The sequence below is a fragment of the Coenobita brevimanus genome, chromosome 31 (assembly GCF_032717465.1).
Source record: "Coenobita brevimanus isolate Jiangsu-jjx chromosome 31, ASM3271746v2, whole genome shotgun sequence".
Taxonomy (NCBI): domain Eukaryota; kingdom Metazoa; phylum Arthropoda; class Malacostraca; order Decapoda; family Coenobitidae; genus Coenobita; species Coenobita brevimanus.
The window spans coordinates 28,512,399-28,537,601 of NC_136984.1; the positions used below are offsets into that span (position 1 = coordinate 28,512,399).

General features: G+C 40.9%; 1 protein-coding gene across 1 annotated transcript in view; it reads left to right on the forward strand.

The window, feature by feature from the left end:
• Nucleotides 1-6,443: 6,443 nt before the first annotated feature.
• The window catches only part of LOC145395438 (uncharacterized), a 79,272-nt gene continuing 60,512 nt past the window's right edge, over nucleotides 6,444-25,203 (forward strand). Inside the window, exons 1-2 of the mRNA XM_080269042.1 lie at nucleotides 6,444-6,586; nucleotides 7,692-7,823. Of these exons, the coding sequence (XP_080125168.1) occupies nucleotides 6,520-6,586; nucleotides 7,692-7,823 (199 nt within the window). The 5' untranslated portion in view covers nucleotides 6,444-6,519. The remainder of the gene's footprint in view (nucleotides 6,587-7,691; nucleotides 7,824-25,203) is intronic.

Genomic DNA, 25,203 nt, shown 5'->3' on the forward strand with positions numbered 1-25,203 from the left:
TCGAAACCAGTATACTAAGAAATATAACAATACACAAAACGTACACAAGTCATTCATAATCATCACCAGAAAATACATATACAGAGTTGTATAATCACAAAATACAGAGTTGTATAAACAAAATACATAAATATACGTAGCTGCATAACCCGTTTTTTACACTGGCGCGGCCAACAAACAATCTTGACAATCCAAATGGAAGCCAGCAAGTATTCAAGAGTTTGTGTTTGGCCATTACACATCCGTCATGTGTGAGCCAGGTAGACTGTATTAATAGCCTACTGTCAGATGAAAATTTGACTATTATGTATCCATCCTGGATGACTCCTGGTGCTGGTTGAGTGACATGTGAACTCAAGTTGTGACCAAACAACTTTTATTAATAACTTCCTTCTACAATCAGTACTTTCTGAGGTTTGAGTTTTCGACACAGACACACACAGATACATTTCGTACAAGAATAATGACCATCGACTTCGTCTAGCTGGTTCATATCATTTTCTGTGTGTTGATTGTGTTGGAATTTTCCTACAACGAGACGGGAAAGCAGTCCATAGTGAAGGTAGTTCCTCGTTACTCTCTCTCTCTCTCTCTCTCTCCCCTTGCATTTTTCACGTTACTATACTTTTTACTCTAACTTGGCCAAAAATTGCCATCCCTCCATCCTGAATGTTGAGCTGTAATAATAGGTTAACACTGGATTATGATGCTAGTCACGAAGAAGCTGTAGCGCACTTATTGTTCACAACACAGTCTTACTGTGCACCACACAGCCTCCACACGTGATCACCACATTTCCTCCACACTTTTGCACACGACACCTTGGCACGGAGGCTTGCATCACCTTTTCACGCTCCTAAAACTGCGACACCAAGCTGTGAGTGTCGCTCATGGCGAATCCAATCAGGTCACTTCTAAGCCGAGAGGGTGGAGATGCGCCTACGACCAGAGGTCTAGCTACCCAGTCACTGACGACCTGGCAGTGGACACACGGCACCAAGGCCTGACTTGGATGGCACGTGCTGCCTGAGGCGTCCCTGTGGCACCCTTCTTCAGTCCACTACTGACCCCGACGACGCAACAGCTGGGCCTTTCGCCTGCAGCCAGGCCCCACACCTGCGGCTGCTAGGCCAGGAACACACACACACACACACACACACGCTATCACTAATACACCTACATTAACCGACTCCCGAAAAATACTCATCCCCTCGCTAAGTAGTCATAGAGTCATATACGTTGTTCCAGCTAAAATACTATGTAATTCTCCCATGTGAACCAATTGTGAATGTGCTGGATTTTTTTTTTTTTTCATGCAAGGAAGAAGGAATCAAAGGCCAGGAGCCCGCAAACCGTTCCTTCCAAGAGAAAAACAAAAACAATACAAACGAGTACTAAATTCAAGATCCGTTCATTTCGAGATGCCTGGACACACTGCGTTTAAACGATGGGAGATCATAGGAAGTAGGAAATACAGACAAAGGGAGAGTGTTCCATAGTTGGCCTGTTGCATAAATGAAGGACTGGGAGTAAAGGTTAACTCTTGCATTAGAGAGTTGGACAGAAAAGGGATGAGAGTTTGTTGCTAGACGGATGCTACGTGTCCATCGCAGTGGTGAAGGGATGGAAGCAGACAATTTAGAGAAGCAGTGACCATTGAAGTAGCGATAGAGAAAGAGATAAAGATGCAACAGTGCCACGAAGAGACAGGTTGAAGGGAGCCAGTAAGAGGAGGAGAGTTAATGAGACGAAAAGCCTCTGACTCCACCTTATTGAGAAGAGCTGTATGTGGGGAGCCTCCCCACACATGAGAGTTGTACTCAACACAGGGGCGAGTAAAACTCGTGAATAAAGCCAACAACTGTGCAGTGGTAAAGAAGGTACGGAGTCGGCTTAGGTAATGTGTTAACAGATCTTATTAATATACTCCCCACTCTCCCAGATTGAGTTTACTATTATCCCCGTGGTGAACATCGAACATTTATAAAGTAGCGAATCTATCACGCTGCGCTAAACTTCAGCAAAACAGCTCTTGCATAACCAAAACGCTACAAAGGTAACCCCCCACATACAAAGCGCTACAGGTTAGCAACAATCGCTCCAAAAAAAAAAAAAAAAAAAAAAAAAAATCGCTACAAAGCGCTAGGATGTAGAGCCGTAGCATTGTCTTTTTCTGCCACTGAACTACGTGCAGTAAGCTAAAAAAAGACGAAAAGCTAAGCCAAGTTAAGGTGAAAGGAGTATAGTCATTTTAATATGGCTATATATGTGAAGATAGAAGTACATGATGGTATGTGAGATGTGGGCCGGTAGGGTTACTTCAGGATTTCAGGTACTCTCAAGAAAAACTCTGTCATCCCCTGTCGATGGTTTATTGAAGGTCCCAGATGTTACCCCTACACAGTGTGACTATTCTCTGACCTCTCATACAATCTTCTAAGCTAGAGCTGGAGAATAAGGGTGGTGTTCAATGTCATCTTCAACCTGTTTATAGAAAGAGTAATCTGTTCTTCTCAATCCTGACCCACGGATTTTCATCATAAAACATTCGGTTGCCCACTTCCACCTAGGTAGGTAGGTCAGTAGGTAAGTAGCTAGGTAGGTGGGTAGGTAAGGAGGTGGGTAAGTAGGTAATTCGGTGGATAGGTAGGTAAGTTGCTTAGTCTTACAGGTACATACATAGCACTCCACTCCAAATTAACCTTGTGATATCATTCACCTTATTATTGTTACTACTACAGTACTCCTACTACTACTACTATTATTACTACTACTACTACTACTTACCACTCTCGTTGCGAGCGGAGTGGTAATGTTTTCAGTTGTGAGGCTGGCTGGCTGGCTTTGTTTTACATCCTGAATTTGCGTCAAAGCAAAAATAGAGGTGCAAAATTATGTGCCGAGGAAATACTTTCTAGCTACGCGGGTGGTGAGATTCTGTCATGTGATGGCTTCTAGTGATATTATTACTCGCTTAAAGGCCGCCTTCAGTGGCTTTCCCGTTCGATTATCAAAAAGGCTGTTATGGTAACTTCAATGCTCACAAAGAATGTGATCCGCCTAAAGGCCACCGAAGCCGCTTGATGTCAAAAGGCCAGAAATGAGTCATTACTCAGGAACCGGTGGACCGGTTGGACTGGATTTTAATTTTTATTTAGAGCATTTTAGCGGTACCTTGCTCTGACAAAAAATTGCGCTGCAATGTGCTGTTTTTGCTGTTACGGTAACAAATGGACAAACCAACAAACATACAGAAAACGGATCATTAAAATATATATAAAGATAGATGGATGATGATGATAATGATGATGATTATTATTATTATTATTATTTTTTATGATGATGATGATGATGATGATGGTGATGATGATTATTATTATTATTTTTATGATGATGATGATGATGATGACGATTATTATTATTATTATTATTATTATTATTATTATTATTATTATTATTTTTATGATGATGATGATGATTATTATTATTACTCGCTAAGAGGTCGCCCCCACTCGATATCGTCACTTTCTATCTTCAGAAAAGAGTCATAACTCAGGAACCATTGGCACGATTCGACTGGAAATTGTCTCATTCCTCAAGTAAAGCATTTTAGCGATACCACACTCCACCCTTCTCTCTTGTCATGCTGATAATTTCAACGCTGAACTAAGGACGAATCCGTTCATTGCACTAAAAGCTAATACTAAACTTGAAACAAAGGACCTGAAATGAGTCATAACTCAGGGACCGGTGGCCCGACTGGCCTAGAAATTGTTTTATTCTTCAAGTTAGAGCATTTTAACGGTACCTTCCTCAAACCAAAATTTGTGCTACATAAGCCTTTTTTGCTGTGATACGGTAAAAAAAAAAAAAAAATCACCAAACAAACATACAGAAATCGGATCATTACAATAGAGATTATTATTATTGTTACTATTATTATTATTATTATTATTATTATTATTATTATTACTACTACTATTACTACTACTATTACTACTACTATTACTACTACTATTACTACTACAATTACTACTACTATTATTACTACTACTACTATTATTATTATATTGATGGTAAGCGTAATTTCCGTGGGACTTCACCAGCTAGGCCGATCCTTTCGGACATTATCGTACCTCTCTCTCTCTCTCTCTCTCTCTCTCTCTCTCTCTCTCTCTCTCTCTCTCTCTCTCTCTCTCTCTCAAGCACAAATTGCACTGTAATTGACCTTCAGACTAACGCTCATCCTCTCTCTCTCTCTCTCTTTCTCTCTCTCTCTCAAGCACAAATTGCACTATAACTGACCTTCAGACTATATAACATTCATCCTCTCTCTCTCTCTCTCTCTCTCTCTCTCTCTCTCTCTCTCTCTCTCTCTCTCTCTCTCAAGCACAAATTTCACTATAACTGACCTTCAGACTAACACATCCTCTCTCTCTCTCTCTCTCTCTCTCTCTCTCTCTCTCTCTCACACACACACACACACACACACACACACACACACACACACACACACACACACACACACACACACACACACACACACACACATCCGCACCACAAGCATATTCACTCCTCTATCACCATAAATAATCAATGTAACACAAACCTCACACATACAGTGACTGCCACGTATTGTGAAAATACAGCACCACACCAGCCACTGTGGTGCTTGCTGACGTCATATGTGTGTAACAGGTCAACTCTGGAACTGTCTCCCTCTGTCTCTATTTCCTCTGACCTCCTGTCTTTGAAAAGCAGTGAGTCCAGGCATCTCGAAATGTACGCATCTTGAATTTGGCTGATATCTTGTTTTTGTTTTTTCTTGGAGGGAACAATCTTGCTGGTTTCTGGCCTTTGGTTCCTTCCTTGCATTATATATATGTATATATATATAATCCACTGCAGGACCGGCCTGTCCCGACCAAAGTGGGGACGATACAGCCTATGTATCTCTACCAAGTGGCTTAGACTGTCTGGTAAAGATTGTATGTAGGGTGAGAAGTGTCTGTAAGTGTGAGTGTAATGTTGGAGTGGCTCTGGATGTGTGTGTAGTCTGTGAACCAAGTGTAATAGGCCCACGCATGCTGACTGGGTGTAGCATACTTTATAGAATGAGACACTCGTTCAACAACAGCACCCCTTATGTCCGCCACAGCAGTACGTGGCCGGAAGGACGTTCCCAAAGTTTATTACCCTGGCTGGGCGCGAACCATCCTTCTCTCATGTACGAAAACACACACTCTACGACTGTGCCACAGAGGTTTCATATATGCATATCTATCTATCTATCTATCTAGATAGATAGATAGATATGCAGATACATGGATAGATAGACAGACATAGATACATTCGACTACATAGATAGATAGACAGACAGATATAGATCGATAAATAGATAGAAGAAGAATATTATATACCGGTATATTAGAAGGCGATATGACCAAAGGCAGACCGGCCTAGGGTTACTCTAGGTGCCCTTAGTTCTACTGATTCCTCTTCATCTCCCATGTCAATAGGGGCATTGCGGCTCAGTGGGTGAGACCGCCCTGACCATGGTGGCTCAGTGGGTCAGACCGCCCTGACCATGGTGGCTCAGTGGGTGAGACCGCCCTGACCATGGTGGCTCAGTGGGTGAGACCGCCCTGACCATGGTGGCTCAGTGGGTCAGACCGCCCTGACCATGGTGGCTCAGTGGGTGAGACCGCCCTGACCATGGTGGCTCAGTGGGTCAGACCGCCCTGACCATGGTGGCTCAGTGGGTCAGACCGCCCTGACCATGGTGGCTCAGTGGGTCAGACCGCCCTGACCATGGTGGCTCAGTGGGTCAGACCGCCCTGACCATGGTGGCTCAGTGGGTCAGACCGCCCTGACCATGGTGGCTCAGTGGGTCAGACCGCCCTGACCATGGTGGCTCAGTGTGTCAGACCGCCCTGACCATGGTGGCTCAGTGGGTCAGACCGCCCTGACCGAAGGATTGGATGTTGGAGTCCACCCAAGGGTCACTGGTAGACATCAGGAAGGACATCCGATCTTAAAGTGCTATACGCTCCAAAACCAAAGTCCTATACCCAGGGGCAACGCCTTAGCCCTTACCGAAAAAGGGCACACGGCGAAAAACTATATATATATATATATATATATATATATATATATATATATATATATATATATTATAGATAGATAGATAGATATAGATAGATAGATAGATAGATAGATTTCATTTCCTCCTTTTCTTCGGCTCCACATTTCTCACTTTTACTTTGTTACATGTTTTGAAAATATTTAAATAATTATTGTGTAAGGCGGCGTGAAGGAGATTCTTTTTTTGTTAAGTAAGACAGCCTTCATGGTGAATAATAAAGTGAGTGGCGAGCGACGGCAACTGGTGTGGGTGTGGTGTGTATGGGTGGTGTACATACAGTTTACCAGGTGTTGGGGTGAGGAGAGGTTAGTCATTCCCTACCACTACCACTACCACCACGACCACTACCACCACAACTACTACTATTACTGGTGATGAAGGGGTTACACGGGAGCGTCCTGGTGTTGGTGGTGATGATGGGCCTTGTATCCGCCTGCCCAGGTCAGTAGTAGTAGTAGTAATAATAATAATAATAATAATAATAATAATTGTAATTATCAGTATAGTTTGCTTTCTGAGCGCTTGACGAGCGAGCGAACGTCATGTTCTATCAATTTCCCTGTGATATGAGGTTATAGGCAGAATCTCAGATATTAAATTGCTAGAGTTGAAGCCAAGAAGCTCAGTGTTATGACTGAAAAACTTTAAAAATTTAATGTGGTAACTGAGACGTTCACCTATTACAGCCGAACACTGCCTTGGAAAACTGGAGATTCCAAGGGGTTGCCACGCCTTTATGGATGAGTTTGTAGTTGACAAAAAATTTACTGACTGAAAGTATCACATGCAGAAAGAATGTCAAGTCTACTTCACATAGGAGTACAGTTATTACCCTCTGGTTAGCCTGACGGTCGGGTTTGGTCAGGCCACTTATTTCCAAACTTAACTGAGAGTAAACATGGCTTGAACGCTGCATTTACTCCTACTAAGTATTACCAGCCGCGATAGCGAAGCTTGCATTGCTTTCAATTTGTCTGTCTGTCTGTGTGTGTACCTGTAAGCACGGTAACTTCGCAACTGCTCAAGATATCATTGCAAAATTTTCCAGGTGTGTAGTAGGGATGAAAATCTCTTACGAGATCGAATTTGGTGAATTTGGTAAATGTGTCTGTTACCACGATAACTTCGCAAACAATCAAGATATCACAAAATTTTACAGGTCAATAGTAGGGATGAAAATCTCCTAGGAGTTCGAAATTGGTGAAAGTAGGCCAGGTCAGTTTGTGAGCTGTGGCTCGCGGCTGGTGTGATTCCCCTCTTTTGGGGGACTTTAGTTACGGTTATTATTATTATTATTATTATTATTATTACTGTTGTTGTTGTTGCTGCTGGTGTTGTTAGTGTTATTATTATTATTATTATTATTATTATTATTATTATTATCATTATTATCCGCTTCTGCTTAGCCTGACGGTCGGGTCGGGTCAGGCCGCTCATTTCCAAACTTAACTGCGAGTAATCATCTGTCGCTCGCTTTGCTCGCTTGTTCATAGTAACACTGCCTAACTAAAACTTTCTGTTTAACTCCGTACCATCTTCCTTTCAGATAATGATGACCCCTTCGCGGGATTGCCCCCTGATGCTGATTGTGTGCCAGGCTCAGAGTTCACGGTTGACGGCTGTAACTGGTGTTTCTGTAATGATCCAGGCTATGCTATTTGTACCTTGCTTGGATGCGGTACGTACACACACACACACACACACACACACACACACACACACACACACACACACACAGGAAGCAAAAACAAAAAATGAGGGAAGATCAGAAGAGGAGAAGAAATTTTTTTTACAAAGTAATAGGATTGCAGGTACGAAAGTGGTACACAAACAGGATGGAAGAAAAAGGAGGAAGGTAGTAGAACCATGTCATGACAAATATATAAACAAGATGATAAAGTTGACGTACTCAAATGTGGATGGAATGGTATCTACATTGCTAGAGATGAATGATTATGTCAGAGAAAATGAACCACAAATAATATGCCTAACTGAAACAAAATTAACACCAAGGATATCCAATGACATACTAACTTAGAGGAATACAATATATGGAGAAGAGACAGAAATTTAAAAAAAGGAGGAGGAATTATAATATTAACTAAGAAAAATCTAAAAATCAAGGAAATAAAACTAGATATACCATCACAAGTAGAACTGATTTCAGTAGAGATCGACACATCTGAAGGTAAAGTAATTGTAGCCAATTTGTACATGCCACCCAGATCAAACACATGGGAAAGAGACGAATATCAGGACCTGGCAGAGAGTACAATTCAGAGTATAAGATCATTACTACAGAAAATGGAAGAGAAATCGGAAAGAATTATACTAACTGGGGACTTCAATACAAATATAAATTGGAATACTCTAGATATAAATAGCCAAGAAAGCTGTTGGGACCAAGAGCTCCTGGATCTCGTACAAGAGATTTTCTTAACGCAACATGTGAAGGAAACCACCTGAAAAAGAGGACTTGATGTACCTTCAGTGCTAGATCTAATATTTACTAGGCAAGAAAATGATATTGACAGTTTAATATATCACCCTCCACTCGGCAAAAGCGATCATGCAGTACTAAATTATAACTTCAGGATAGCATATGACATAGTAAACAACAATGACAGTTATAAAAAGAGCCTAAACTATAAAAAGGGAAATTATCAAGACCTAAAGAAGTATTTCTTAGAAGTTGATTGGGAAAATGAGCTTAGAGGACAAGATTTAAATCTATCTATCTATCTATCTATAGCCCGACGCCCTAATCCCGCAAAGGGTGGTCGCAGACAAAACGCCTCCAAGTCACTCTGTCACGCACCATTTGACTACCCTTCCCCCAACTCACCCCCCCCTCCATCATATACCTCTCAACTCCATCCCTCCACCTCATCCTCGGTCTACCTCTCCCTCTCCCTCCCTCCACCTCACCTACATACACCCTCTTAGTCAGTCTTTCATTCTTCATTCTCTCCACATGTCCAAACCACCTCAGTGTATTTCTCCTAATCTTCACAACCACATCCACATCTACCCCACAACGTTCCTTCACTTCTTCATTCGTCAACCTGTCCCTCCACGTCACTCCACATGCTCCTCTCAAGTAACTCATTTCCACTGCTCTCACTCTTGACTTGTTCCCCTCTTGCAAGGTCCACGCCTCGCTTCCATACGTCAGGGTATGGATCACAATACCATCATGCAGTGACTTCTTAACTTCCATACTCACCTCCCTATTTCTCATCACTGCTTTCAGTGTACCAACAACCTTCCTTCCCTGCTGTACCCTCTCACGTACTCCATCCCCCAAAGTTCCATCCTTACTCATTAAACTACCCAAGTACTTGAATGCACTCACATTCTCCATATCCTCACCATCCAACCTCACTGAAATAGGAGTCCAGAAGTACATCTCACAGCACAAAAAAGCAGATAAGAAAATACAGAAATGGTTCAATACAGAATGTAAAAAATCAAAAGAAAGAAGAGATTTGTTGTGGAATAGATACAGAAGACACAATAGTGAAAGGGCGTATAATAATTACAAACAGGCAAGAAACGACTATACAAGAATAAGGAGGGAAGCCCAAAAACAGTTTGAGGAGGATATAAAATATAAAAGTAGTGATCAACCAAAGCTGTTTTACAGCTATATCAGAAGCAAAACCAAAGTAAAAGATATAATACAATCCATTACGGACGAGGGAATCATTTATACACAAGAGAAAGATATTTGTGAAGCACTAAATAAGAATTTCCAATTAGTTTTTACAGAAGGAAAAAATTTTGAGAGGGACTATGTGGAACACGCATGTCCACACATACTACCAGATATACAAATAGCAGAAAAAGTAATACAGGAGGAGTTAAGTAGATTAGACAGAGGAAAAGCAAGTGGTCCTGATGAAATTTCATGTTGGGTATTACGAGAATGTGCAAAGGAGTTAAGTAAACCATTATTTTTAATTTTCAAGAAATCCTTGAGTCAAGGTAAACTACCTGATATTTGGAAAAAAGCAAATATTGTCCCCTTATTCAAGAAAGGAAATAGACAAAATCCACTCAACTACCGACCAGTATCACTGACCAGTGTTGTAAGGAAGGTATTAGAAAAGCTTATAAGAAAAGCTTGGGTAAATCATCTAGAAGAACACAGTATGATAACAGAAAGACAGTTTGGTTTCAGAAAAGGAAAATCATGTGTTACTAATCTGTTGAGCTACTATGACAGAGTAACAAACACAATACAGGAAAGGGAAGGATGGGTGGACAGTATCTATTTAGATTTCAAGAAAGCTTTTGACACAGTACCACACCAAAGACTTTTATGGAAACTGTACCATCAAGGAGGAATTCGAAGCAAACTGTTTTGTTGGATGCAAGACTTTCTCATAAAAAGAGAAATGAGAACAGTACTAAGAGGAAACTACTCATCATGGAAAGAAGTGACTAGTGGAGTACCACAGGGTTCAGTGCTGGCACCAATCATGTTTTTAGTGTATATAAATGATATAAACAGTAACACTGGAAATGAGAGCTATCTGAATATGTTTGCAGATGATGCAAAAATACAAAGGAGAATTACTAACACAGACTCTTGTAAAGAGCTACAAGAAGAATTAAATAAACTTCATGAATGGAGTAGTACATGGCAAATGGAATTCAATGTGGACAAGTGTCATGTGATTAAGTTTGGTAAAAGTGGAAAAAGACCTGATTGGGATTATAAGTTAGGAAATAAAACCCTATACACATCAGAAAGAGAGAAAGACCTAGGTATGATTATCAATAACAGACTATCTCCGGCTGACCACATCAGCGAGAAGTTACGGAACATGCATACACTGCTTGCAAATATGAGAATAGCATTCACATACATAAATAAAGACATGCTAAGAAGGATAATAACATCATTCATTAGACCGACCCTGGAATATGCATCAGTAGTCTGGAGTCCTCATCTCAAAAAGCATATAGACAGGATTGAAAAGTTCAAAGGGCCGCTACAAGATGGATACCAAGCTTAAGGGACCTAAGCTACGAAGAAAGACTAAATAAACTGAAACTACCAACACTACAGGAGAGAAGGAAAAGAGGTGACAGGAAAATGCTATATAAGTGCATATCAGGAAAGGAGAAAATAGACATAAATGATTACTTAACATATGGAGAAGCATCAGCAAGAGGACACTGCAAAAAACTGCATAAGAAGAGAGGTGATAAAGACGTAAGGAAATTCAGTTTCCCAAACAGAGCAATTGATCAATGGAATGCACTACCGAATGAAATAGTGTGTGCCAAAACAATTCAGAAATTTAAGGATATGTACGATAAATATGGTTTAAGACACGGGACAGTACGAGCTTGACTCATTCCTGTAAAGATACAATTAGGTAAGAATTAGGTAGGTAAGAACACACACACACACACACACACACACACACACACACACACACACACACACACACACACACACACAAATATAAATTGGAATACTCTAGATATAATAAGCCCAGAAAGCTGTTGCGACCAAAAGCTCCTGGATCTCGTGCAAGAGTTTTTCCTAACGCAACATGTAAGGGAAAGCACCGGAAAAAGAGGACTCGATGTACCCTCAATGCTAGATCTCATATTTACTAGGCAAGAAAACGATATTCACAATTTAATATATCACCCTCGATTCGGCAAAAGCGACCATCCAGTACTAAATTGCAACTTTAGGATTGCCTATGACATAGTTAACAGCAATGAAAGTTACAAAAAGAGCCTAAACTATAAAAAGGGAAACTATCATGACCTAAAGAAGTATTTCTTAGAAACTGATTGGGGAAAGGAGCTTAGAGGACAAGATTTAAATGCTATATATAAAAAATTCTGTGAACTTTATGAAATAGGAGTCCAGAAGTACATCCCAAAGCACAAAGAAGCAGAAAAGAAAATAAAGAAATGGTTCAATACAGAATGTAAAAAGTCAAAAGAAAAAAGAGATTTGTTGTGGAATAGATACAGAAGACACAATAGTGAAAAGGCATATAATAATTACAAACAGGCATGAAACGATTATACAAGAATAAGAAGGGAAGCCCAAAAACAGTTTGAGGAGGATATCATAAATAAAAGTAGTGGTCAACCGAAGCTATTTTACAGCTACATCAGAAGCAAAACCAAAGTACAAGATAAAATACAATCCATTACGGACAAGGGAATCACCTATACACAAGAGAAAGATATTTGTGAAGCACTAAACAAGAAACTCCAGTGAGTTTTTACAGAGGAAAAAAAAATTGAGAGGGATTATGTGGAATATGCATGCCCACACATACTATCAGATATACAAACATCAGAAAAAGTAATACAGGAGGAGCTAAGCAAATTAGACAAAGAAAAAGCAAATGGTACTGATGAAATTTCATGTTGGGTATTACCTGAATGTGCAAAGGGGTTAAGTAAACCATTATTTTTAATTTTCAAGAAATCCTTGAGTCAAGATAAACTATCTGATATTTGGAAAAAAGTAAACATTGTTCCCTTAGTCAAGAAAGGGAATAGACAAAATCCACTCAACTACCGACCAGTATCACTGACCAGTGTTGTAAGCAAGGTATTGGAAAAGCTTATAAGAAAAGCTTGGATAAATCATCTAGAACACAATATGATAACAGAAAAACAGTTTGATTTCAGAAAAGGAAAATCATGTGTTACTAATCTGTTGAGCTATTATGACAGAGTAACAGACACATTACAGGAAAGAGAAGGATGGATGGACAGTATCTATTTACATTTCAAGAAAGCATTTGACACAGTACCACACCAAAGACTTTTATGGAAACTGTACCATCAAGGAAGAGTTCGAGGCAAAGTGTATTGTTGGATGCAAGATTTTCTCATAAGAAAAGAAATGAGAACAGTACTATGGGGAAATTACTCATCATGGAAAGAAGCGACTAGTGGAGTACCACAGGGCTCAGTGCTGGAACCAATCATGTTTTTAGTGTATATAAATGATATAGACATATTTAGATAGAAAGCTATCTAAATATGTTTGCAGATGATGCAAAAATACAAAGGAGAATTACTAACACAGACTCTTGTAAAGAGCTACAAGAAGAATTAAATTAACTTCATGAATGGAGTAATACATGGCAAATGGAATTCAATGTGGACAAGTGTCATGTAATCAAGTTTGGTAAAAGTGCAAAAAGACCTGGTTGGGATTATACGTTAGGAAATAAAACCCACACACATCAGAAAGAGAGAAGGACCTAGGTGTGATTATCAATAACAGACTATCTCCGGCAGACCACATCAGTGAGAAGGTACGGAACATGTATACACTGCTTGCAAATATGAGAATAGCATTCACATACATAAATGAAGACATGCTAAGAAAGATAATAACATCATTCATCACACCAACCCTGGAGTATGCATCAGTAGTCTGGAGTCCTCATCTCAAAAAACACATAGACAAGATTGAAAAAGTTCAAAGGGCTGCTACAAGATGGGTACCAAGCTTAAGGTATCTAAGCTACGAAGAAAAACTAAATAAACTGAATCTACCGACACTACAGGAGAGAAGGAAAAGAGATGACATGATTAAGCTATATAAATGCATATCAGGGAAGGAGAAAATAGACATAAATGATTACTTAACCTATGGGGAAGCATCAGCAAGAGGACACTGCAAAAGACTGCATAAGAAGAGAGGTGATAAAAACATAAGGAAATTTAGTTTCCCAAACAGAGCAATTGATCAATGGAATGCACTACCGAATGAAATAGTGTGAGCCAAAACAATTCACAATTTTAAGGATATGTACGAAAAATATGGTTTAAGACACGGGACAGTACGAGCTTGACTCATTCCGGTAAAGATACAATTAGGTTAGAATTAGGTAAGAACACACACACATACACACACACACACACACACACACAGAGGGAGTCAATCGAGGCAGACGTCCGACATCGGCGCTCCGTACCGAACCAACACGGCCAGTGGCATTACCTAAATTAGTATCTTTGTATGAGTCAAGCTCTGTACCAGGTTAGACTAAATGATTTTTCATTATTAAAAGGAAAAAAATAATAAGTTTAAACAAGGCTTGTTCAAACAGAAAAGAGAACCAAGAGGAAAAAATGCGCTGAGTCAGCTGAGGTTTGTTTAGACTACAGCAACATGGGGAAAGTGTACATACTCTGTAAGTACATACTCTGTTCTTTTAGTATTACAAAATGGATACATACTTTAGTAAAGGTAATTTGGAAAAGAAAAGGGATAAAGGTAAAAAACAAAATGATGATTTCTACCAAGAACTGGTTGAAGTGGAGACTCACAATAGACTGGTTGAACGTGTACACAAGCTAGAAATGGCTTTCAAAAATGAAATTAATGAAATAATGAAGCAGATGCACTTGCAAAAGGAAGAAATAGAAAAACTAGGAAGGGAGGCCAATAAAAAAGACACAACCATCAGTGAACTAACAGTGAAATTGAGTACACTTAGGAAGAAAATGAGTGAAATGGCAAGTACAGTAGTCAATCACGAGAGTGTTATGGAAGAGTTCAAAAATGACACAGAGACAATTAGGCAAGTAAGCAGTCTTATAGACCAGAGCAGTGATATTGAGGAGAAGATAACACAGGTCAATGAAGCTGTGCAAAGCTACAAAAATGATGTGGAAACCACGTATGCTGAAATGGTGAAAGTAAAGAAAGACTTAGAAACAAGGGTGGAGGAAAAAAGCATTAAAAAAGAAGTGAAAAGAATAATCCAAAACAATCCAAAGTTAGGCAGAGATTCAGTAGATATAAACAAATCTACAGTATAGTAATCACTGGTATAGAAGAGGAAGAAGTAAAAAACAAGATCACAAGAGACAAAAAGGAGATGGCAAATGTAATGAGCTTTCTGAAAGAAGTATCAGAGGAAATCTGTAGTAAAGACATAGAGGAACACAAAAGGTTAGGAAAATATTAGAAAAGCAAGACAAGACCTCTAAAGGTGACTTTCCAGAGTGTAAACACTGTGGAAGAGATACTAAAAAATGCAAAGAATCTTATGGAAAAAGAGAAGTTCAAAAATGTATGGATAAAAAGATGCCTAACACAAGAGGAACTGGAATTACTGAAAGAGAAAAGGGAGGAAGCAAAAACAAAAAATGAGGGAAGATCAGAAGAGGAGAAGAAGAATTTTTTTTTTACAAAGTCATAGGTACACAAACAGGATGGAATAAAAAGGAGGAAGGTAGTAGAACCATGTCATGACAAGTATATAAACAAGATGATAAAGTTGATGTACTCAAATGTGGATGGAATGGTATCTAAATTACTAGAGATAAATGATTATGTCAGAGAAAATGAACCACAAATAATATGCCTAACTGAAACAAAATTAACACCAAGGATATCCAATGACATACTAAACTTAGAGGAATACAATATATGGAGAAGAGACGGAAATTTAAAAAAAGGAGCGGGAATTATAATATTAACTAAGAAAAATCTAAAAGTCAATGAAATAAAACTAGATATACCATCACAAGTAGAACTGATTGCAGTAGAGATCAACACATCTGAAGATAAAGTAATTGTAGCCAATTTGTACATGCCACCCAGATCAAACACATGGGAAAGAGACGAATATGAGGACCTGGCAGAGAGTACAATTCATAGTTTAAGATCATTACTACAGAAAATGGAAGAGAAATCGGAAAGAATTATACTAACTGGGGATTTCAATACAAATATAAATTGGAATACTCTAGATATAATTAGCCAAGAAAGCTGTTGGGACCAAAAGCTCCTGGATCTCGTGCAAGAGTTTTTCCTAACGCAACATGTGAGGGAAACCACCAGAAAAAGAGGACTTGATGTACCTTCAGTGCTAGATCTAATATTTACTAGGCAAGAAAATGATGTTGACAGTTTAATATATCACCCTCCACTCGGCAAAAGCGATCATGCAGTACTAAATTATAACTTCAGGATAGCATATGACATAGTAAACAGCAATGACAGTTACAAAAAGAGCCTAAACTATAAAAAGGGAAATTATCAAGACCTAAAGAAGTATTTCTTAGAAGTTGATTGGGAAAATGAGCTTAGAAGACAAGATTTAAATACTGTATATAAAAAATTCTGTGAATTTTATGAAATAGGAGTCCAGAAGTACATCCCACAGCACAAAGAAGCAGATAAGAAAATAATACAGAAATGGTTCAATACAGAATGTAAAAAATCAAAAGAAAGAAGAGATTTGTTGTGGAATAGATACAGAAGACACAATAGTGAAAGGGCGTATAATAATTACAAACAGGCAAGAAATGATTATACAAGAATAAGGAGGGAAGCCCAAAAACAGTTTGAGGAGGATATAATAAATAAAAGTAGTGATCAACCAAAGCTGTTTTACAGCTATATCAGAAGCAAAACCAAAGTAAAAGATATAATACAATCCATTACGGACGAGGGAATCACTTATACACAAGAGAAAGATATTTGTGAAGCACTAAATAAGAATTTCCAATTAGTTTTTACAGAAGGAAAAAATTTTGAGAGGGACTATGTGGAACATGTATGTCCACACATACTACCAGATATACAAATAGCAGAAAAAGTAATACAGGAGGAGTTAAGTAGATTAGACAGAGGAAAAGCAAGTGGTCCTGATGAAATTTCATGTTGGGTATTACGAGAATGTGCAAAGGAGTTAAGTAAACCATTATTTTTAATTTTCAAGAAATCCATGAGTCAAGGTAAACTACCTGATATTTGGAAAAAAGCAAATATTGTCCCCTTATTCAAGAAAGGAAATAGACAAAATCCACTGAACTACCGACCAGTATCACTGACCAGTGTTGTAAGGAAGGTATTAAAAAAGCTTGTAAGAAAAGCTTGGGAAAATCATCTAGAAGAACACAGTATGATAACAGAAAGACAGTTTGGTTTCAGAAAAGGAAAATCATGTGTTACTAATCTGTTGAGCTACTATGACAGAGTAACAAACACAATACAGGAAAGGGAAGGATGGGTGGATAGTATCTATTTAGATTTCAAGAAAGCTTTTGACACAGTACCACACCAAAGACTTTTATGGAAACTGTACCATCAAGGAGGAATTCGAGGCAAACTGTTTTGTTGGATGCAAGACTTTCTCATAAAAAGAGAAATGAGAATAGTACTAAGAGGAAACTAATCATGGAAAGAAGTGACTAGTGGAGTACCACAGGGTTCAGTGCTGGAACCAAAGTGACTAGTGGAGTACCACAGGGTTCAGTGCTGGAACCAATCATGTTTTTAGTGTATATAAATGATATAAACAGTAACATTGGAAATGAGAGCTATCTGAATATGTTTGCAGATGATGCAAAAATACAAAGAAGAATTACTAACACAGACTCTTGTAAAGAGCTACAAGAAGAATTAAATAAACTTCATGAATGGAGTAGTACATGGCAAATGGAATTCAATGTGGACAAGTGTCATGTGATCAAGTTTGGTAAAAGTGGAAAAAGACCTGATTGGGATTATAAGTTAGGAAATAAAACCCTATACACATCAGAAAGAGAGAAAGACCTAGGTATGATTATCAATAACAGACTATCTCCGGCTGACCACATCAGCGAGAAGGTACGGAACATGTATACACTGCTTGTAAATATGAGAATAGCATTCACATACATAAATGAAGACATGCTAAGAAGGATAATAACATTATTCATTAGACCAACCCTGGAATATGCATCAGTAGTCTGGAGTCCTCATCTCAAAAAGCACATAGACAAGATTGAAAAAGTTCAAAGGGCCGCTACAAGATGGATACCAAGCTTAAGGGACCTAAGCTACGAAGAAAGACTAAATAAACTGAATCTACCAACACTACAGGAGAGAAGGAAAAGAGGTGACATGATAATGCTATATAAGTGCATATCAGGGAAGGAGAACATAGACATAAATGATTACTTAACCTATGGGGAAGCATCAGCAAGAGGACACTGCAAAAAACTGCGTAAGAAGAGAGGTGATAAAGACGTAAGGAAATTTAGTTTCCCAAACAGAGCAACTGATCAATGGAATGCACTACCGAATGAAATAGTGTGTGCCAAAACAATTCAGAAATTTAAGGATATGTACTATTGCGGACAGGAGTTCTTAACCACCCTCGTCCAGCCAACCTGTGTATGTGGCAGCGTCGCATTCACGAGCACAGAAGTTGCCTTAGATGCATTTCTGTCGAAAAATATTCCTTCAGCTTTGGGCTTGTACTAATGGTTAAAGCAATAGTAATATATCATACTGATTATTTAATAACTTGTTTCTCGTATAGAGCCAAGCAAGTGATAAATATGTATATTTGGTTCCACTCCACGACTTCCTGTAGGTCTGAACCAGCAAACATAGAGTGAACAAGTTCGAAGCATTCATTTGTTAACAGGAGAGAGAGAGAGAGAGAGAGAGAGAGAGAGAGAGAGAGAGTAGCGGGTGCCCGTGAATTTTAGAGGAATGAGGTGGAGAAATGAGGTGCTCAACATAGTTAAACTTGGATTTTTCCTTTCGTTTCGGTTGGCTTTCTATGCTTAAATAGCTAAATGAAGGTAAATTATGAAATATAATAACTGGATGACGAAGTGGTAATAGGGTCTGGCTAATGGTTGTTTGGTGCAAGGTGTGCAGTGTGCAGTGGTAAGCCTAATTCTAGGCAACGGTCGCTGTTAAAAGTTGGATGTTTTAGGTCCCATTTATTTTAAATATTTCCATGTATGTTTACAGTACGTATATGCCCCTATGGACCTATTTTCACCCCATGAATATTTTTATCAATGGACATTTTCACCACTCGGAGCACAATCCCTTATGGACCTATTTTCCTTAATAACTTTTTTTTTTTTCTAAGACGCCTACTTCCCTACGTAACCTATTTTCCCCCGAACTAATTTTCCCCATTGATGTATTTTCTCCCCACGGACCAATTTTTCCGTTGACCTTGAATCTCTATATGAATGCAGGTTTCCTACATGGTCCTATACCCATGGATGTATTTTTCACAATGAACCTATTTTCCCCATAAACCTGTTATCCGACGTGGTTATATCACCCACTGATGCGTGCAGTTGAAACACAGATCTCCTAACCAACAGACGTGTTGCTCGATGGACCTGTTGTAACCCACTGGATATATACACCTACTTCAGCATGATTCCAGAATAATATCCCCTGTGGACCGATTTTCCCAACTCGGACATTAACTCAATTCACCTAATCCCAGTGGCCTGTTTTCCCACAATCCGTTCATCCATCTACACACCCACCCGTCAACGCACATATCCACAACCTTACTCAATACAGTATGTCTCAAAAGTAGGACGACACAAAACCGTCTCTTGCCTTGTCCTACAGGTACCCCCACCACCCACCTCACTTAAACAATGCACGAACCCCACTCCACCCCACTTAACCAGCCCAACAACCCTTTCCCTCCCTCTCGCCCACTCACTCCACCTAGTCCGCCTGTGAAACAACCAGCCTACACTAACCAATCCACCCACCCAATTACCAACCTACCAATCCGCATATCATGCTCCACAAGTCAGATGACTCAATTCCACACACACACACACACACACACACACACACACACACACACAGAGGCGGGGTGGATTTCCTTACACGAAAGAAGAGTCTCACCGCTTAACTCAGTCTGTCGATAGAAAATAGTACCGGGTACTCTTTACAGGGAGTTTGCCAGGCCATAGATAAGGGGCTTCATTCCGGCTACATACACATGATTTTATACGATATGAGTAAATATGGTGCTCAAGCTAAACAGGGAATTTTTCCTTTTGTAACTTGCAATGCTTTGGTGATAGAAACTCCGTGTACAAACAGCTAGATAAGGAGTTTATTACAAGCTCACAGTAAAATAGTCTGCCCGTCTTGGCTGCTTGCTATCAAGTGATGCAATAACGCCTTCGTTCAGGCGTGGGGGCCCTGGGAAAGCGTGCTGACCTAGCAAGTTTAATGGGGGCATGTATGCATTGGGGGGGGGACATAAATGCATCGGGAGGTAGACATATTGTGGAGGGGGTACACTACTCCCCCGGGTAGCTGACATGGTGTCTCCTGACACCAGGAGTTAAAGGGTGTGTGATTATAGTAGTAAGGCAGGACCGGGGAGGTTTGTACAAGGGATAAGTATGATACAGGGGGCAGTAGGGGAGACATGGCCATGTTGAGGGGAGGGAATTAGAAGGATATATACATATAAGATATATAAAGATTAAGACATAATGGGAATTACACAATAATAGTTTGATACATGATAAACAAGGAGTAGATATGAGAGTTCCATTGTTCTTCGTTCATTTTTTTTTTTTTTTTTTTAGTATTTTCTGTAGGATACACTGTCACTCAGTAGGCAGAGTTCTGTTCACAGTTTGGTTAATTGTCAGATGGCATTGGTAGTCACTGAATGTGAGGGCACTAAGTACGGGGAGTTTCTACGTCGTGTGTAGGGCGTACTATGCCTGTAGCGACTCTGATTTCCTGGAGTCGACGTTCCATTTTCCTGACACAACAATGCACTGCACATATGAGGAGTAGAAAACCTATGAAAGCGATAACCACAGGGGGAAACACAACTGTTGGATGAACCCATGAACGGCTGAAGGCCAGAGAAAATTGATCCATAATGAAATCACTGTCATTGAGGAAGGTTAGCATGCGCAAGTTAGGGGAGGTGATGGTAATGTTGGCAGATGGTAGGGTTGAAGGCATGTCGATTGGTTGAAAGATGTCATAGGAGTGTTTACGAACAGCTTGGTGATAGCGAGTGGCGTAAGTGATGACGGACTCTGATTTGACGGTACAATAGTCAGGTGCTTTGTAGAGACCAATAGCAAGGACGGATCGAACTGAAGAACCAGGACACATGATTGTGACAGAGATGGGAACAGCAAAGAAGAAGTACTGGACATGGTTGAGGTGAGCATGGCGGACCGGGAGGTCAGGAGCTGGGACAAAAGAACAGGCCGAGTAGATGGAATGGTTGCGAACTAAAGCAGACTCACAGGGTGTAGCACTGCTAGGGAAGATAGCAAAAAGGTGGGCAGCACAGAGACGAGAGGTCGGAGTAAGGGAGGAACATTTCTGGAGGTCTGTGGAAGAAAGGAAAGCAACTAAAAGATGATCATGGGAGAGGAGGAAATATTCTGAAGGAACAGTTACTTGTAACAAGGAGTTGTTGAGGCGGAAAGGGAAGGGAATGATGTGGAAAAGGTTAAAGGTTACGGCAGAACGGAGAGGAATATGGACGACGACGTATGTGGTGAGAAGAGTGGCTTCGAGAACAGGAGAATAATATTCAAGGGAGGAGTAGGGGAGGACTGGGGAGAGACCGAAGGCGGAGTGAGCCCATTCCAAGACAGAACGGAGAGCTGAGACAGGGACTAAGTCGGCAGTGACACGTCCATTGATAGCATCGACCAGGATACGAACCAAGGCAGAGACTTGAGACAAGAGAGAGTCAATGGCTAGTTGGAGATTATCCATGTTGAGTTTGAGGTAGAAGAACTGAGCGATAACGTTGAGAGCTGAAAGGTGGCGTTGTAAGATATCGGTGAAATTGTTTAGAGTGGACATGACTTCATTGAGTTGGGTCATGAGCTTCTGTAACATAGTGTGTTGGAGTTTAATGACTCGGCGTTGTGATTCTAGGGCTGAAGCTAAATGAGTGAGATCAGATTTGAAGCCAGAAATGTCACGGGCTGTAGCAACGCCAAACAAGCCACTCAGAATCTCATCGCCGAAGTCGAAGAGACCTCGTTTCACACGAGAACGACCAACGGGTGTCGGAATGGAAAATGTGTCATTGAGCTCAGTGAATCTGTTACTTATGTATTGCAATTGCCAGGAGAGTGGGAGGAAAAGGTTATAGAGAGACTCATTCGGGTTGTGTGTCCCCATGAGGGCCGTGAGATGGTTCCTGATTCCGTGGAGCTGGTGCGCGTAGGCAGGTAGGGCAATGGCTACGTCGGCCAGGGGCACAAGACCATAGCGCAAGGAGACCTCGCCTCCTGAGCCGACCAAGGCCCCGGGACGTACTCCACCATCGTCCTGACCTGACCCAGACCCCAGGAGGGTCAGCACTGCCAGCAGGGAGATCGCTAACATCGTACCTAGAAAATCAGGGTAGAGTTAATGGTGGAGGTCGTGAAGAGGTTGATGGGCAGAGCGCAGTTTGGACCGATATTGATTGGTTGATGAATGAGCAGGTGGAGGTGGAGAGGAAGGAGATTGAGGGATAGGTGGAGACAAGGTAGACTGAGGGATGTGAGGAGGGGAAGAGGGGGCAGGAGGTTGTGTAAGTGACTCTTCCAACACGAGGCCACGGGGTGCTCGCTTTAAGTCATCGACGTGGACCCATCTGGTGTCCCTAGTGGACAGGTCCTGGAGGTGAAATTTGTTGCCTTGTTGAGTGAGGATGCGGTGGGGCCATGTAAATTTGTCATCCAACTTAGAGGAACGCGTATGGGAATGAGTAAAGACAATATCGCCTACATTGATAGTGATAGGAGAGGCGGATTTATGTTGGCGCTGCAGCATGTCCTCCTGAGAGGAAGCCAAAGTGGATTGGACATACTGGTGGATTGTCTGGAAGTTGGCCAATTTTAGTTTAACATAATCATCCATGTTGTAGATGGGTTCTGGCTTTGAGGATAAGAGAGAGTATGGGAGGTCCTTGTCAAAACCAAAGAGGACGAAGAAGGGAGATTCAGCAATGGATGCATTGATGGAGCTATTGACTGAGGATGCCACTTGGGGAATCCAGTCATCCCAGGACGAACTATGGGAGCCTAGATGTCTGAGGCACTCTAAGATTTTTCGGTTGTGGCGTTCTACAAGGCCATTGGAAGCCGGATGGTTAGGCATGACATTGCACTTACTTATATGAAAGCGGCGACAGATCTCATCGAGAAGGTTATTGTTGAACTCTGTACCGTTGTCAGTAAGAATGGTATGAGGGGTACTGAACGAGCAAATTATGTGATCTACAAAAGCACGTGCAACGCTCTTCGCGGTCTTGTCGGAGAGGGGTACAAGGACACAGTAGCGGGAGAAGTGGTCGACCGCTATGAACAAGTACTCAGCGCCAGATTCTGTGAGAGGTAGTTTTAAGAGATCGATTGAGACAGTTTCCCATGGTCGTGACAGGATTGGGTATTGTAAGAGAGGTGCTGGTAAGCCGGTTGATCCTTTGTGGCGGTGGCAGGAGAGGCAAGAGTCACAGTGGGCATTGATATCGCGGCGCATGGTTGGCCAATAGTATTTGAGACGTGCTTGGCGCAAGCATCGGTCTTTACCTGGATGGGAAGCTTGAGGAGTATTATGAACAATATGAAGAACCTTTGGTATCAGGGCAGTGGGGACAACAAGTTGGCGTACTTCGCGATGGGCATATCTTTGCCTGTTAGCAGTGTTTTCCTGTAGAAGAGATCATCATCTAGCATGAACTCATCTAGTGATACTGGCAGAGTAGGTAAGGTTGAGGGATCGCCAGATTCTAGGAAATAAATGACTTTGGACCACATGGGGTCTTGGCGCTGAAAGTTTCGAACAACTTCTGACGTTAGTGTTTTCATTTATTTCGGGCTGCAATGTGGTCCTGGCGCTGAAAGTTTCGAACAACTTCTGACGTTAGTGTAGTGTTTTCATTTATTTCGGGCTGCAGTGATGTTATAGCTGCTGCTACGTGACGTGAGAGTGCGTCTGCGACTACATTCAACTTGCCTGGTACGTATTGAAAAGTGGGATTAAAGTCCTGGATGATGACAGACCATCTAGCTAACCTACCTGTTAGGTTGCGATTCTTGAACAAATCACATAGTGGAAGGTGGTCTGTTTGGATATGCACTGGATAACCATAGACTATATCTCTGAAATGTTTCAAGGACCAGATTACCGCTAGCGCTTCGAGATCTGTGACACTGTAGTTACGTTCAGCGGTTGTAAGGGTGCGACTAGCATACGCTATTACTTCCTTGATGCTTCATCGAGTTGCATCATAACGGCACCAAGTCCAGTGCCTGAGGCGTCTGTGCAGAGAAGGAAGGGTGTGGTATAATCAGGGAACGCTAGAACAGGGGCATTTACAAGAGCTGTCTTTAGCTTTTGAAAGGCCTGTGAATGGTCGTTAGTCCAAACAAAGGGCACATTCTGCTTGAGTAAGTGGGTCAGAGGAGCGGCGATCTTTGCATAATCCCATATGAATCGACGAAAATAGCCACTGAGGCCCAGGAAACTTCGTACAGCTTCGGTAGTGGTAGGTTCTGGGAAGTTAATGATCGCCTTAGTTTTATCCTCATTAGTATGAATGCCTTGTGCATCTACGACATGGCCTAGGAATTTGATTTTCTTTCGCAGGAAGTCACATTTACTGAGATTGATTTTCAGGCCTGCAAGCTGGAGGCGTTCAAAGACTTGCTGGAGTTTGGTAAAATGATCAGGGATGGATTTACTCACAACAATGATATCATCTAGGTAAGCAAAAAGAGAGTGTCCCATCATACTGCTGAAGACTGAATGGATAAGTCGCATGAACACAGAAGGAGCATTTCTCAGACCAAAAGGGAGTCTCTTAAACTGAAAATGTCCGGAAGGGGTGCTAAAGGCTGTAACTGGGCGAGAGGATTCTTCCATTTCGACCTGCCAGTACCCGCTGAGGAGGTCTAAAGATGAAAAGACTACGTTATTTTCACCAAGGGATTCTAGCAAATCAGTGAGGACAGGTAATGGGAAACGGTCTGGAACGGTGACAGAATTGACCTTACGATAGTCGACTACTGGTCTAAAGTTGCCATCCTTCTTTGGTACTAAGAAAAGTGGGCTATTCCATGGACTGACGGAGGGTTCAATAATGTCTTGGTCTAACATGTTCTGTACCATTTGACCTGTCTGCTTTCTCTGGCTGTGAGGAAATCGATATGCTGGTATGTAAATCGGCTGAGTTCCTGGTAGTAGTTCAATCGTATGTTTGACAAGGTCTGTTCTACCCATCGGTTCA